The sequence below is a fragment of the Salvia splendens genome, chromosome 1 (assembly GCF_004379255.2).
Source record: "Salvia splendens isolate huo1 chromosome 1, SspV2, whole genome shotgun sequence".
Lineage (NCBI taxonomy): Eukaryota > Viridiplantae > Streptophyta > Magnoliopsida > Lamiales > Lamiaceae > Salvia > Salvia splendens.
In genome coordinates this window covers 41,787,559-41,802,382 of record NC_056032.1, presented here as the reverse complement: position 1 = coordinate 41,802,382, position 14,824 = coordinate 41,787,559, and the positions used below count along the sequence as shown (strand labels likewise).

The 14,824-nt window shown below is 39.1% G+C and overlaps 2 protein-coding genes across 11 annotated transcripts; one reads left to right on the top strand and one right to left on the bottom strand.

The window, feature by feature from the left end:
- The first annotated feature begins 3,805 nt into the window (after nucleotides 1–3,805).
- Nucleotides 3,806–6,737, top strand: LOC121800666 (TOM1-like protein 2). The gene is made up of 3 exons (XM_042200190.1): nucleotides 3,806–4,417; nucleotides 5,555–5,830; nucleotides 6,027–6,737. The coding sequence occupies exons 1-3, from the start codon at nucleotides 3,908–3,910 to the stop codon at nucleotides 6,444–6,446; spliced, it is 1,206 nt and encodes a 401-aa protein (XP_042056124.1). The 5' UTR covers nucleotides 3,806–3,907; the 3' UTR covers nucleotides 6,447–6,737.
- Nucleotides 6,738–6,939: 202 nt separating this feature from the next.
- LOC121752467 (autophagy-related protein 9-like) lies at nucleotides 6,940–13,694 on the bottom strand. Of its 10 annotated transcripts, none has more exons than XM_042147630.1 (11): nucleotides 13,376–13,694; nucleotides 12,345–12,482; nucleotides 10,875–11,504; nucleotides 10,424–10,744; nucleotides 9,805–10,027; nucleotides 9,415–9,594; nucleotides 9,121–9,327; nucleotides 8,607–8,684; nucleotides 8,455–8,522; nucleotides 8,221–8,331; nucleotides 6,940–8,140 (listed from the first exon to the last, which is right to left on the bottom strand). In XM_042147630.1, exons 3-11 carry the CDS (start codon nucleotides 11,447–11,449, stop codon nucleotides 7,144–7,146), a joined length of 2,760 nt encoding a protein of 919 aa, XP_042003564.1. In that variant the 5' UTR covers nucleotides 11,450–11,504; nucleotides 12,345–12,482; nucleotides 13,376–13,694; the 3' UTR covers nucleotides 6,940–7,143. The 10 variants fall into 10 exon arrangements, with proteins under 10 accessions (XP_042003564.1, XP_042003522.1, XP_042003539.1 ...); XM_042147588.1 differs by having other exon boundaries at nucleotides 8,455–8,525; nucleotides 10,875–11,461; XM_042147605.1 differs by having other exon boundaries at nucleotides 8,455–8,525; nucleotides 10,875–11,461; nucleotides 12,376–12,482.
- Between the last annotated feature and the right edge of the window lie 1,130 nt (nucleotides 13,695–14,824).

Below are 14,824 nucleotides of genomic sequence, written 5' to 3'. Positions count from 1 at the left end.
ATGAAGATGAAAGGATATTTGGGCCTATTGGAATTCACCTTCGATCAAAAGCCCATTAGATTTTTTCTTAAAAGCCCATTACTACTAAAATTATTTTCTTCATCGTAAAAGTTTGTTACGTATTTTCATTTCCTTCATTCGATATCATGGAATTGAGCATGCAAAATTAGAATTGGAGTTTCCAATTCCAAATATAATGTTCGTACCACAAAATATTTGGATTTAGAATTGAACTGTAATTTCAATTCCTTCCAATTTCACAATTTGAATTCCATATAAAAAGTATTTGGAATTTCAAGTAATAATAAAATTGAACTTTCACACGCACGCACACACAACCATACACAACCATGCACACACACACACACCTGCACACACACAACACACACACACCCATGCGCGCGCACACACACACACCTGCACATGCACACACCTACACACACCTGCGCGCGCGCACACACACACACCTGCACATTCCTGGACACACCTCTGCACATACACGCACCAGCCCCCCACGTAACACTTACCGATACCGTCACAAACACACACACATACACACACTACATAATTTTTTTTAATTCAAATTCTTATCAATTATCATTTTACCGAACTAAGAATTTGGAATTGAATTATAATTCAATTCTTTCAAATTCAATTCCGTAGAATTCTAATTCCAATTCGTACCGAACGAACACATAGTATATTTCATTTTTACTATTTTCGGCAGCGGACTACACATTACATTAACTCATTATCACTCACATTTTAATTTAAATTAATGGAGTATAAAGGTAAGACTCACATTTTCACTATTTTTTTCAACACACTTTCCATTACCTTTAAAAAATTTATGTCGGATCAACATGTGACAAATTTTGCTGAATGGATGAAGTACTATAATTTTCTAATTTTAAATTAACAACATCAAAATCATTGTAGTACACATTTGCATCTCAATTGAATCTGATCTAATCTAATATACTCTATCCGTCCCCAAAGAATATGCATTTTGGATACAATACGAATTTTAATGCAAAACTGGTAAAGTAGGAGAGAAGTGGAGAGAAAAACTAATTAAAGTATTGTTAATGGAGAATGAGTCTCACTTCAATAGAGAGAAAATAGTTTTTAAAATTAGAAAATGTATATTCTTGTGGGACGGACTAAAAATGAAAGAGTGCATATTCTTTTGGGACGGATGGAGTTTCTTTTCAACTTTCAAATTGTATCACTTACTCTATCATATTTTTATTTTCACATTTTATGGCAAATTTATCATATAGTGTCATCATTTTTGAATCACGTAATGAGTAATCCATGGCTCGTGATGAATACTAATCCCTCCACCCCTATTAATTGTCCACTTTAGAGCATCTGTAACGCAAGGGGCCGGGCCACATCTCGCGAGTCCCGGCCCGTCCCGAGCGTTGCACGGAGGAGAGTCACGGCCCAGGCCCGTCCCGGGGCCGCGTTCCCGGCCTGTCGCGTGTCCCGCGTCCCGGCCTGGGACGGTGTTGCACGGTGACGGGCCGCAACTGTAGAGTCCCGGCCCAGCGTTACACGCTCCTCGGGCCGGGCCGCAACCAATTTTTTTTTTTTAAATTCGAAAATTTTTTCTATAAATACTACTCCATTTTCATATACATTCAACTTCATATTCAACTTCAAATCTCTTCCTAGAATTTGAAAAAATTCCTCCACGTCAAAGAATATTCGAAGATCAAATGTCCCGCTCGTTAGCAGAGGCGCTACCGGCAATCCAAGAAGAAATCAACAACGAAGTTGAACGCTACCAAGCTGTTATTCAAGCTTGGAACGAACAACAAACCCGGGTACCACGTACCCGGATGTATATTCACCGAGACCGTGAACAAGCTGCCTTGTGGCTTTTCACGGATTATTTCTCTAGAGATCCGCGATGGAGTGATCAGATGTTCCGTCGCCGGTTCCGAATGCGGAGGCCGTTGTTCCTACGCATTGTCAACGCAGTTGTAGCTCGTGACCCGTATTTCTGCCAAACTACCGATGCTGTGGGCCGGGAAAGTATATCGACGTTGCAGAAATGCACGTCTGCCATTCGTCAACTCGCTTACGGAACTACATCAGATATGTTTGATGAGTATCTCCATGTAAGCGAGCCTACTGGCCGGGAGTCCCTCGCTAGATTCTGTCGGGCAGTCATCGAAGCATTCAAGGATACGTACTTGCGAAAGCCAACGACCGACGACGTTAGGAAGTTGGTCGACATGCACGAGCGGGCCCACGGCTTCCCGGGGATGCTTGGAAGCATCGACTGTATGCACTGGCAGTGGAAGAATTGTCCAACGGCTTGGAGAGGACAATACACTAGCGGGCACAAGGGCACACATCCCATGATTGTGTTGGAGGCCGTTGCCGATTGCAGATTGTGGATCTGACATGCCTACTTTGGTGTCGCGGGGTCCAACAACGACCTCAATGTGTTGAACGAGTCTCCATTGTTCAACGACTTGTGTGCTGGGCGAGCACCGAACGTAGAGTTCACGGCCAACCACCGTCGGTATAATATGGGGTACTATCTGGATGACGGGATCTACCCTCGATGGCCCGTGTTCGTGAAGACTATCACAGCTCCGACAACCGATCGGAGGGCAATGTTTGCCCAAAGGCAAGAGGCGGCTCGGAAAGATGTCGAGCGTGCATTCGGAGTCCTCCAAGCGCGGTGGGCTATCGTGAAGGGAGTGGCCCGTGGTTGGCAGCGGTCAAACATCGCCGACACAATGTATGCATGTATCATAATGCATAACATGATCGTTGAGGACGAGCAAGATAACGTCACTTTGTGGAGCGACGATCCGCTCGCCAGCACCGGGAGCAACTACGTTGTCACCGAGCCGCCCATGCAGGGCCTTCCTCACAACATCCGCAATGTCATGGCCCGTTCAGCTGCGATGCGCCAAGAGGAACAACACACTCGCCTCCAAGCCGATCTAATCGAAGAAATTTGGACTCGCACCAATATTTTCCAGAATTGACGTTATGTTTTTATGTATTTTATTTTTAGTTTTAAAATTTCTATGTTGTAATTTTGCAGTATTCGATGAAATTAAATTTTCCGTGTTATAAATTTCCAGCGTTTTTTATTTTACGAGTTAAATAGGTTGGAGTTGTGAATAGTGTCATTTATTAGTTGCGGCCCGGGCAGCAACCTGCAGGGTTACAGCAGTTGGGGCCTGGGCCGCAACTGTAGAGGAATGATGACGTGGAGGGGACTTGGGGCCGGAAATGGGGACGGGGTTAATGATGCCCTTAATTCCGACACGGATTTTAAAAAATATAAAGAAATGTGGGTTGAAAAAGTTAATGGAATATGAGTCTCACTTTTATATTAGTTTTAGTTTTATAATAAAATGTTAGTGAAATGAGTTAGTATAATATACGGCCTATTATCATTTATGTTAAAAAATGAAAGTGGATAATTAATATGAGATGGAGGAGGGAGTAATATAGATTAATGATTATGGATTAAGACAATTTGATCATGGGTGAAATTTAAATCTAATATCAAAATGAAAAACTATAGTAGGAGTATGTGATTTCCACTTTAGAAATCAGATCCAGTAGCATTAACAAAAAAACATCATTCCCATTTCAATTATATATGGTGGCTATCAAATTTGAAACTCATGCTAATTATTTCAATTAGGATCATTTCAATTAAATACAAAGAAAAAAAAACAAAAAAAGCTCTACTTTTTGTCGTACATTTCTAATTATTTAAATAGGATTATGGTATCGTGGAGTGGTGCAACTAATTGAATTTTAATCATATAAAAATATCAGTAAAGACTTTATCGCCAACGACGCGTATCTCACCACATCAATCAATTCAATTAAACGCCGCCGATTTACTCCTCCGCCGTGATCCATGGAGAAACTCGATTTATCCAAACTGAAGCTGGCCTCTTCCTCCCTCGGCGAGCGCATAAAGACCAGCAGTGCGCAGATGGGCCGCACCATCAGTTCCAAGATGAAGGAAATCCTCCAAACCCCCACGCCGGAGTCCAAGGCCGTCGACGAGGCCACCGCCGAGACTCTTCCGGAGCCTAATTGGGGCCTCAACCTCCGCATTTGCGCCATGATCAGCCGCACCGAGTACGACGGCACCGAGATCGTCAGGGCCATTAAGAAGAAGCTCGCCGCCGCCCGCAGCCCTCCCACGCAGCTGCTCAGCCTCGACCTGCTCGAGACCTGCGCCTCCAATTGCGAGAAGGTCTTCTCCGAGTTGGCGTCGGAGAAGGTGCTCGATGATATGGTCAAGCTAATTGAGGATCCAAGGACGGACCACGGCGTTAGGGTGATGGCGCTGCAGCTGATTAGAGGCTGGGGCGAGTCCAACGATCTCGATTACTTGCCCGTTTTCCGTCAGACGTATATGGTCAGCTTAACTATCTCTCTTTCTATTTCTAGTCTGGGTTTGTTTTTCAATTTATTGGGGAAAGATGAAAATCAGAGGTTAGGTTACCCAAATTACTATATTTAGTTATTCATTTCAGCCGGATGATTGATTTGTTGCTTAGTTCCTTACATTCGATCATTATTGTTTAAGATGCGTGGATGATTATTGCCTTCTTGGAGCTGCATTACTTTGGAAAATATTTCTTCATGTGCTTGTGTTGTGTTAACTGTTTGAGAAGCTAAGGTGCACATTGCTTGTTTCTATTGGAAATCGTATCCATGTTGAATGTTGGTTTGAGTTTTATGCCTGGCTCAAGCTCAAGTGAGATTGAAGTTTTTTCTTGTTTGGATTTAGACATTATGCTAATTCAGCTTGGCTCATTGCGGTTATAAGCTAATAAGCTGTTAGCTTCAAGCTCTGCAAGAGCTCCTAGATTGAAGTTGCATTTGGAACCAGAGAATAAACTGAACTTCATCTTTGGTGCGGCGAAAGTTTGTTTTTTTTATTCAGAAAACTATATTAATCGGTCATGTAGTGACAACCACAAATCTAGTTCTTTGATATAACAGGCATAGGCATCTCTGTATTCTTACTATCATTCTGGAAAGAAAATAATTCCTGTAACAGACCGAAAAGCTGAAGAAGTGGGTGTGCTTCTCTTAGAAGGCAAGAAGTTCCTTGAGCAGCGAAGCTACATTTCAGTCACGTGAGAAAGGCAGAACATCATATGGTGCTTGAATTAAAATGAGGCTGCCTTAGGGTTGTTGTTTGGTAGTGTTAAGAAACTGGAGGAACTAGGTGTATGCCTAGGTTGTGGACTTTTAGAATAAAGCATCGGTCAAGGATAACTTGGTAGTTCTTTTGTTCATCTTCTCTTCAAAGATTCCACATCCTTCTGTGCCATGGGTTCTGTATGCATATATTTATATGATCTTCTATCTGTCTTTAAATTTTTGTTCAAATATGTTTCTACTTCGGTAATTATGTTTGAAATTTAGAAGAGCAGGTGGCCTTGACTTGAGGTGCTTTTTTCGTGTCTATTTCTTAGGCAGATTCATGTTTAGTTTGTATGAAATGTTCAAATTTTTCAAGATCTAATTTACTTCATTTTTTCAGAACTTGAAATCCAGAGAATTTCCTCCCCCGGCACAGGAAGAAAGTTTTCCCTCGGACCAACGCAACTTGGAGTCTTATCTTGGTGAACAGCAACTAGCACCTTCTGAGAGACAATCCATTCCCAACTCAGGTGCAGCAAATGAAGAAGTTCCCAGCTTCATTACTTATGGTTTCCAGTCCAATGAAGAGAAAAAGGAGCATCTTCTTGTGGCTCGGAACAGTCTTGATATTCTCTCCAGCATTTTGAACTCTGACACTGAACCGAAACCCATCAAGGTTATTTTTATTCTTTTTTTAGAGGAATGTTATTTATGTTCTATAACTTGATATTTCTGCTTTAGGTTTGCCTATGTGATTGAGTGCTAGTTAGATAGCCTATCAAGCCATCACATATCTCTTCTTAAATTTTACTAATTTACAGCTTAACATTGTGGTAACATGTCTCTGATGATCAGTATGATGTTCCACGCAGGATGATCTAACAATTAGTATGTTGGAGAATTGCAAGCAGTCTCTTCCCATTGTTCAGAGAATCATAGAGAGCACATCTGATGATGAAGTGATGCTTTTCGATGCTCTCAACCTCCACGAGGAGCTTCAAAATGTTGTTTCCAGACATAGAGAGCTCGTAGCAGCCCTGGAATCTGGAGAGGCAAAGGACCAGAGTGCAGAAGATCTTTCTGGCGACTCCAATACTACTAAATCCACATTGGGACCTCACGACACGAATGAAACTGCAGATAACTCCATAGCAGGAAACACGAATGAAACTACAGATAATTCCATAGCCGGCAGCACGAATGAAACTACAGATAACTCTATAGCAGGCAGCACCGGGTCCAACAAGTCAGGTCATCTGGAAGAGAGTGCTGAAAAGAGCAGCAAAGAGTGATCCAGCTAGCGCTCTATGCTTGTAGTTTAGACACCGTTCCTATCCATAGGAGCGACATGGGTTTGAGCTGAGCCCAGCTGCAGTATAACGAAGTGGGTTGTGTTGTAAATAAATGAAAAGGTTAAGTTGCGTTGCCCTAGGCTATGTGATGTGTGTGGGTTTGGCCGCAGTTATGCAGCTTATATACTTTGCTTGCACTGCTCTTGGTTCTCATTTACCTTTTAAACTGGAGCTTCATTTGGATATATGATCTTGCTGGTATTCAATTATTTTACTTTTATTTTGACTTCATATTTGTCTTGTTATAGATATCAATCGAATACTATTACCTTTGTTTGCATTCCGTCTTTATCATATTGTCTAAACAGTTTAATATTCGAAACCATATACACATTTCTTTTTTACTACTCAATTACTAAACCACTAAATTAAAAATAAACCATCAATTACCAAAATTTGAGGATGGCAATAAGATCATTTCAACACCCCACAATTGGCTACTAAATAGCATATATATTATTGTACGAGAATGATTAGAGCATTCATTCCCCCTCACCTTGAAAATCAAGCAGAGGGAAAACCAAGCCTCAGATTCAAATGTATGTACACTTTCTTTATTTACAAAAAAGAATTTTGAGATTTTGGATTCAGGGTAAGCTCTAACATGTTCCAATTGTTGCAAACCAAAGAAACCTAATCACCCTGGTCCGGAATCTTCTGACGGGTCCTTATATATGTCGACAAACGGAAGACTGAAATTCCTTCCATCTAAATCGTCCATGACGAACATCCTCGACAGTCCTCTCGAGTTTCCCAACTCCAGCTGATGTTCCTCATCGCTTCTCTCGTCCGAGTAGTTGTCGAGGTCATCATTGGAAGCTTCTTGGAAGAAGTTCGGAGGCTCAAGAAAGCTCGTCTCCTGACCCGGGCCTTGTGGCTGTGTCCTGGCCCACCAGTGGCTCCTGCCAGGGTGTTGCATGTCATTGGACTCATGATGCTGCTGCTGCACACTTTCTTGGAAGAGGGGAACCGGTGTGGAAGCTTTGTGGAAGAAGTTCGGAGGCTCAAGAAAGCTCTTCTCCTGACCCGGGCCTTGTGGCCGTGTCCTGGCCCACCAGTGGCTCCTGCCAGGGTGCTGCATGCCATTGGACTCATGATGCTGCTGCCGCAGCAAACTTTCTTGGAAGAGGGGGAACGATGTGGAAGCTTCTAGATGGCTCTGTGTGCGATCCTCAAACAGTCTGTCGTCCCAGTTTTCGTCATTGTATTTGGGAGTGGTGTTGGTCAAGTGGGGCGGCATCCATTGAGCAGGCGGGTTCTCCTCATCGTGGTCGTAGCTTCTCGGCGGTCTCTCTCTCGAGTTATCTGCGTCTCTGTCTGTGTCATGATTGTGCGAGGTGTAATACCACTCCAGAATGTAGGGAAAATTCTGCTGCTCGGCATCTATCAGCCACATGGAGTCCAACTGGTGGAAGTTCCCCATATTGTTGAAAGGCATTTCCCTCGATAACATGGCGTTCCGTTCACCCGCGCCAAAGCCTCTGACTTTTGGATTCTGATGAGCCATTCCGGATGTTGTCTGCGAGATTGCTGTCCCTTGACCTCTCAGCTTTTGATCTCTGAACATTTTCAACGACGCGAGGAACTGCTTCCCATCATCATTAGGATCCCATGACGGATATGCGATCTGAAAGCTGCATACGGGAACTTGACACGGTGATGTGCAAGGGAAATAAAACACAGGGTATACATGTGGTACAGATAGTAGTGATACCTCAAGAATGACTTTTCCATTTTCCCCTGGGAACTCCTCTGATCACGAGTAGAGTCAAACGGCGAACCATATCTTTTGTTTCCATGATTTCTAAAATCGAAGAGGCTAAATCTGCGACCAAGTATGACACGCTAATGAGTTCTTGTCCACCAACAAAACAAAAACAACATCCGGATAAGCAGTAACGAAGCATTTGTTGCTTATCAAGATAAATTGCAATGAACCAATACTCACCTACATACGTGGCCCACGCCTTCAACGTCCACAGTGAAATCTTTGATGAACTTTAAGATATCATCCACCTGCTGCAAAATCAAACAAATAGTATTTTGAGGAATACCTTTTGAAACCGAAATAGATGGATGAGAACATGGCGAATTACATACCTTAGGGACAACAAACATAAGTAGATACGGTGTGAGAAAGATTGAGGCCATCTCCTCCAACAGCATCATTCCTGTGTACTGTACCAAGAAAACTAATTCGATCAGCCTACACCGTAGATTAAGACATAAGTGTTCCTTGTTTATATAATGAACCCTTCAACAGCCAATTAATTTGGGTACAGAATCTAACCAACAAAATTCTCAATGAGGATAGAAGATCACAGATGTCTTGTAGTTACTATAGTTGTTTATCTGTTAAAGGATGATAGTATAATGTGGTGGTGGTACGGATTTCTCATAGAAAAGGTTTATTGAAAGTAGAAATATCTATACAGCAGATAAATGATTGGCAGGTCATATAGATTCTTGTCCAAATTAGCTCAATTGATCTCAGAATTATTTTTTTAAAGCATCTAACGCCATACATTTGACATTCTGAATCCTGGGAAAACCTTTAATAAATCATCCTTGCAAAGCACACTGCAGTAACATCAACATGCATAACATATGATACCTGAAAAAGAGTCTCAAACTCGAGCCGCACTGTCTCAGTGTTCTCTTTCACGCGCCATCTTTTTGGCATATAATGTGTGTGTTGGACAACCAGGGACATTGCCCCATGTGGATCAAGGACAAGAAGCTCATCCATCATTGCAGCACGGCTTATAGCAGTTATAGTTCCAAAAACTGCAGCATACCAGAATAAGTTTCGCCCAAATATCTGCAAGATTGAATCAGAGGCTATTACTAAAAGAAAAGTTCTAGAATTCCGTCGATCTAGCCTTAGTGTAAAGGTTGAAAGCATTACATGGCCTTCCAGGAGAGATTCCTCTAAGAACGCAATTATTATGAGCACAGCAGCAAAGCCACCAGAAACAAATGATATGAACTTTGCCACAACAGTCAAGATAGGTGAAGGAAATTGTTTTAGGTAATCAGAAGCATGCACAATGCTGCTGTTTATCCGGTGCTTAAACAAATGATCAACCTGGAAACGAAAGATGATAACCCAAGTTAATGCTGACAACGGAGAAGCCATGGCAATAAAAATAAATTGAAGATGGAATACAGTTATAAGAGTAAATACTTAAAATTCATTATCATGCATCTTCAAATAAGATCATATTCACACAATCTATTGAACCACAACTAGACATAATCCAGAGGTCAAAATCCAGGATCGAGTTTACATAAATACCTCATTGAATTCCCTGAATATCCACTTAGAGAGATTTGACCATCTCCTCGATGATGCTGTACTTGGATGATTGTAAAACTGTTCAGCGTGCCTCAAGAAGAGATATACGAGCATGAAAATAACAAGGAACGGAGACAGAAGAAGCAGAGCAAAGCCAACTATCATAAGCCTTTTCCTTAATGTATTTGGATCAGAGACAAAGTCACTTCTAACACGGAAGTTCCTGCGGTGAAAAAAAGCATACGAATGAGCATGTGTAAATCAGATGAGAGCAAAGCCTACCAATACAAAAGTCTAGCTTCAAAAGGTATAGAAGGGCAAGCATATTTCAATCTTTAAGGATCATGGAAAGGAAATCACAAACAAAAGTTTCTGTTGAAAACAGAGAAAGACAAGAAGTCATCACAGAAGGGGCACAACGGAAAATTTCATGAATAACTTTTTGATCAGGAGAACCCATGAAAGCAACATTGGATAAATATGAGCAAAACCATTAATGGTACGTAAAATTTCACGTGTGAGCCTTATGGTATCTGTTTTGTCCAACTGGTGCAGGATGGGGAGGACGGCCATATTATCGCAATAGGCTGTTTTCTCACAATAGTAAGCATTAAATTACCTGTCAAACATGCTCTGAAGAATGCACCAATTTAAGGTCCATTCAAGAGTCTTTGGCAGTACTAGACGAAGTTGGCCACCATCTGTACCAACAGTTCCAGTTGCGCAAGAACCAGGGACCCACTGCGATATAGGAAAAGCAAGCACTCCTTTATTAAGCATGCCGATTAAATAATTCTCCTTCCTCATCAATCTCATCACCACATCATGCATAGAAAGATCCTTGACCACGCATAGCTGCTGTGTCCGCTGTACTTGAACAACCTTTTCAAGAATCAACGACCATGGCATTGTCTGTATTTCATTGTCTGTCACATGGAGGCTGAAAAGACATTAATTAAGCACCCAATACAACATCCTCATTTCAAGAAGTTCAGTAATACTATTCACAGTTTGAATTTAAGGGTTTACATGGCCTTTAACCTTATAAGGTACACGTGATTTATAATTACCTATTGTAGTAAAACCAACGGATCTTAAGAGTCTCCTTCAACTGCGCAAAGAACCTCAAAAAGCAGAATATACAGTAGATGGAAAATATCCCCAAATATCCTACAATTATAGCTTTGGAAAGAGTGAGAGGAGTCAATGGATGCTTATGTAAAGCTTCCTCATAGAGGTCGCAAGGTTTGATACCAGATTCCACTGCATCCATGCCACATTTTGCATTGCGGAGGCCATTCCAATCAACATATAGCAGAAAGAAACCAGAAAAGCATATAGTGAAGGCCAAGCTAAGAAGCTCAACCATCCACTTGATGATAATGCACCAAAGGCCTTTCTCACAGTAATAGGTGTAAATCCTCTCAAAGAACAGATCCAGATCATCAATTGGCTCGACATTCAAGGTCTCCCCATCGAGAAGCCCAGATGGGCTCTCACTACCAGGGCTCGGTGCTCTATGATAATCAGACAACTCAATTTCATGTGGTACATCATCAAGCAACCCAGTAGTCAGTATCGATGCACTAGCCTGTCTCCACTTGAATATATTGAGAGCATGAAATCCTTTTTGCCCACTGAACATCACTCACACACACTGAATGCATGCAAAAACAGTGTGCCTTAATCAGATCATTATGCTGAAAGACCAAGAGAGAACTGAATTAATACAACAGACAACATGGCAGAACATTGATGGAGCATATTCTATGACAGGAAAAGCCTATCACATATAACACATACTGCAAAAGCACCTAACATATGAAACCTTCTTCCATAACACCAACAACTCCATTAGCCACATATGAGTTCAAGATGTAGAATCTGTGTCGGGGAAAGATAACCCAGTTTCTTGACACTTTCTGGTTAATGTAAGAATATTAAGCACATAATAGTCTTCTACTCTAGAAACAGGTATGTTTTTCACCGACTCTTTTTCTTTCAAATCCACATGATAAGGCCATTGAAAAGAACCCCATATGTACAAGCTTATAAGAAAGGTATACATATCTAGATACACTATTTAGAAGGTCATGACATCCTGCATCTGATAATAGGATCAACACTAACAGCAGTTGAAGTACAGTTAAGATATCTGGTGTTTTACATCTATGTTTACAGTAAGACATAATATCTCAAGAAAATACCATGCCCACTCCTCCATCTATTAGAAAATGAGAAAAAGGCAATTTAAAGAGAGAAAGTAACTTTAGTGATAATGATCTAATGCAAAAGTGTAATGATCCAATATGAATAATTTTATTCAGATTGATCACATTAGGCTCTATTGCACACAATCAATAACTTCCATACAAAGATATCATCTTAACATACCCCCCACAAGTCAGCTACAAGAACAATCTTTAAATTCTCAAATTGTGAAGATGTACCAGCAATATATACATATATTCACTAATAAGAACAATAATATACTAGGTTATTTTTGTGACATAAATAGTTGTAGAATATAGAGAGAATACCACAATATCGTATAAGTAACAGATATGCCACCTTGAAAATAATTAAATTGACTGCATTGGAAACCAGGTGATATAATTGTCTGCACCGGAAGGAATTTAAGATTTGAGAGTAGAAACTCGCAGCTTCTTGTGATGATTCTGAGATTTAACAAAAGAAACAATAACTATGTTAAGAGATTTCAGAATACAAATTACCATACAATTTTGACTGGATTAAGTAACTGGACACAAAATAAGAAATACACTAATCTACAAGGTACTATAATTTGCAAAGAAGGGAGCAATTCAAGTTTCAGAAGTGATACAGTCTAACACACTTGAAACAAAAAGTTCATATCTTCTTTCAGAACTAGTACAATTTTTCCATTTATCTTAAATAAAATCTAAAGAAGCTTGTATGTGAAATATTCTTCTAGCAAAGTTCTATCAAATCAACAATTCAACATCCATTATGCAATTGAACCTACGGAATCACGTCGAGCATAACTGGTGAAAAAAACAAGGGCAATACTGAAATAAGTAAATGAGACGCAATAAGTAAAAATTCAAGCTGCAGAATGTTCTGATACTCCCCAACACCAATCACCAGCCCCTAAATTCACCGAGACAGTAACAATCGTTCCAAATAAAGGAATACTAATTAATATTTAGGGTGCCTCATGTCCAGCAAGAAACTAATTGTAGCTAGATATCCAATGAAACATGAACTAAAGCTAAGAAAAAAAAAGTGTTACAGGAATCATCATAAACACAAAAGGTCAAACCTTTAGCACCAAATAGTAATGCAAATACGCCAACCAAGAAATCCTGAACAGAATTTAATTCCTTTTAGTTTATATGTCTAGTTTCTCACGCAAAAGGACAGCTAAAAGTACACGAAACTCCCAAGAAACCCCAGAATCCAAATAGAAAAAAATCCGAAACCGGAAAATTAAATGCTACAGGAATCATAAACAAGTTCAAACAAGGCATAATTCTGCGGAGTTCTTCAAAGTCCAGATAAATAAGTAAGTAGAAAATCGAGTTTTTACCTCCAAACAACCAAATATAGGGTTGATTAAAGGCGAATATCACCTGAAGCAAATAAATATCTGAAGAAGTTCAGTTTTCTTCAACTGCGGATATCAAGCAATCGGTTCAGCTCCAAAGAATAATAAATTAAAATATAGTATATATACATTATTTAAATTTTCCCCTAATTTGGTACAAGTGTGGAGGAAGGATATCTATTGGAGAAGAAGGATGGTGATTGCGTGGAATCGGTGTATAAAATCTTTCAACAAATTTTACTAATAGATCAATGTTTTCAAAGTGAATTTCATTTTTGTTTGTTGATTACTATCTTATACTAGTACCTATCTTCTTCATGAGTTTTATTTATCTATCGTGTTTTTTAATTAAATAGTAGTACTCCACTAATCTTTATCCCTGACAAAAAATTAATCAAATTATTTTAAAAAGTAAAATAATTTTACCTATTTAAATTTAATCAAATTTTAAAAAATAATTCTACAAAAGATCAAATTTCAACTACTAAATTGGAAAAAAATCAATAAGATTGAACAGATTATGAGAACACGAACGTCATTTTAATGACATTTTGTTCCAGTTTATAATAAATCGTTACAGTTTAGTTTATGATCTTTATAGTTCAGTTTGAATAAATCATAAATAAATTAAAACGACCATAAAATGAATTCCTTGTTTTTAAAATTGGATTTTCTAACTAAACTAAAACTTTCTAAAATGATATTCATGTTTTTAAAATCTAAATTTTATAAAATGAACTAAAATGCTTTGATTTCCTACAAGGGTGGTGGCTATACAAAACTACATCTATCTCAATGTTTTAGTAGTACATTATTTTCAAATCCATGTAAAATATCAAGTTTACATCTAATCTTTTAAATTTTAATTGTAAAATAGTATTATCACATTCAGCTTCTGGCATCATATACTCCCTTCGACCATTTGTCCCTCTGTAGTAGTGACATTTATTTTCGGCACGAGATTTAAGAAAAATTATTTTAAATGAGTTAAGTAAAATTAGAATAAAGTAGAAAGGAAAAAGGTAGAGAGATGTGGAGAGAGAGTAAACTAAGAAAAAGTAAAGTACTTTTTGCTTTAAAAAAGAAATAACTCGGCTATAGTGTAACAATCTAAAAAGGAATACGATTAAGTTACATAGGGACGGAGGGAGTACATAACATGTCAAAGACTTATGTGTATATTTTTCATGTGTCATTTTCAAAGATAAAAAACATATTTACCACTATTTTAGAAGTACGAATAATTTTGATAATATCGTACATAAGATTGTGACATAAAGTATTAATTAAACTCTTTATTTTCTTTAGTTGAACCACAGATTGTACTCCATCATTCTCTAGCAAATGTCTATCAATATATTTTTTGAATAGTATATTAGTGAAACTCAAAAAATTACAAAGGGAGTCCAAGAAAAAAACTCTATATGTAAT

What these genes read in the sequence shown, in the direction of transcription:
- LOC121752467 (XM_042147588.1), bottom strand. Translation starts at nt 11,449, where the DNA reads ATGTTCAGTGGGCAAAAAGGATTTCATGCTCTCAATATATTCAAGTGG. An exon ending in CGTTGGTTTTACTACAATAG is followed by an intron (nt 10,745 to 10,874) that starts GTAATTATAAAT and finishes ATGTCTTTTCAG; the next exon opens with CCTCCATGTGACAGACAATG. An exon ending in AATCTCTCCTGGAAGGCCAT is followed by an intron (nt 9,328 to 9,414) that starts GTAATGCTTTCA and finishes TCAATCTTGCAG; the next exon opens with ATATTTGGGCGAAACTTATT.
- LOC121800666 (XM_042200190.1), top strand. Translation starts at nt 3,908, where the DNA reads ATGGAGAAACTCGATTTATCCAAACTGAAGCTGGCCTCTTCCTCCCTC. An exon ending in TTTTCCGTCAGACGTATATG is followed by an intron (nt 4,418 to 5,554) that starts GTCAGCTTAACT and finishes TCATTTTTTCAG; the next exon opens with AACTTGAAATCCAGAGAATT. An exon ending in CTGAACCGAAACCCATCAAG is followed by an intron (nt 5,831 to 6,026) that starts GTTATTTTTATT and finishes TGTTCCACGCAG; the next exon opens with GATGATCTAACAATTAGTAT.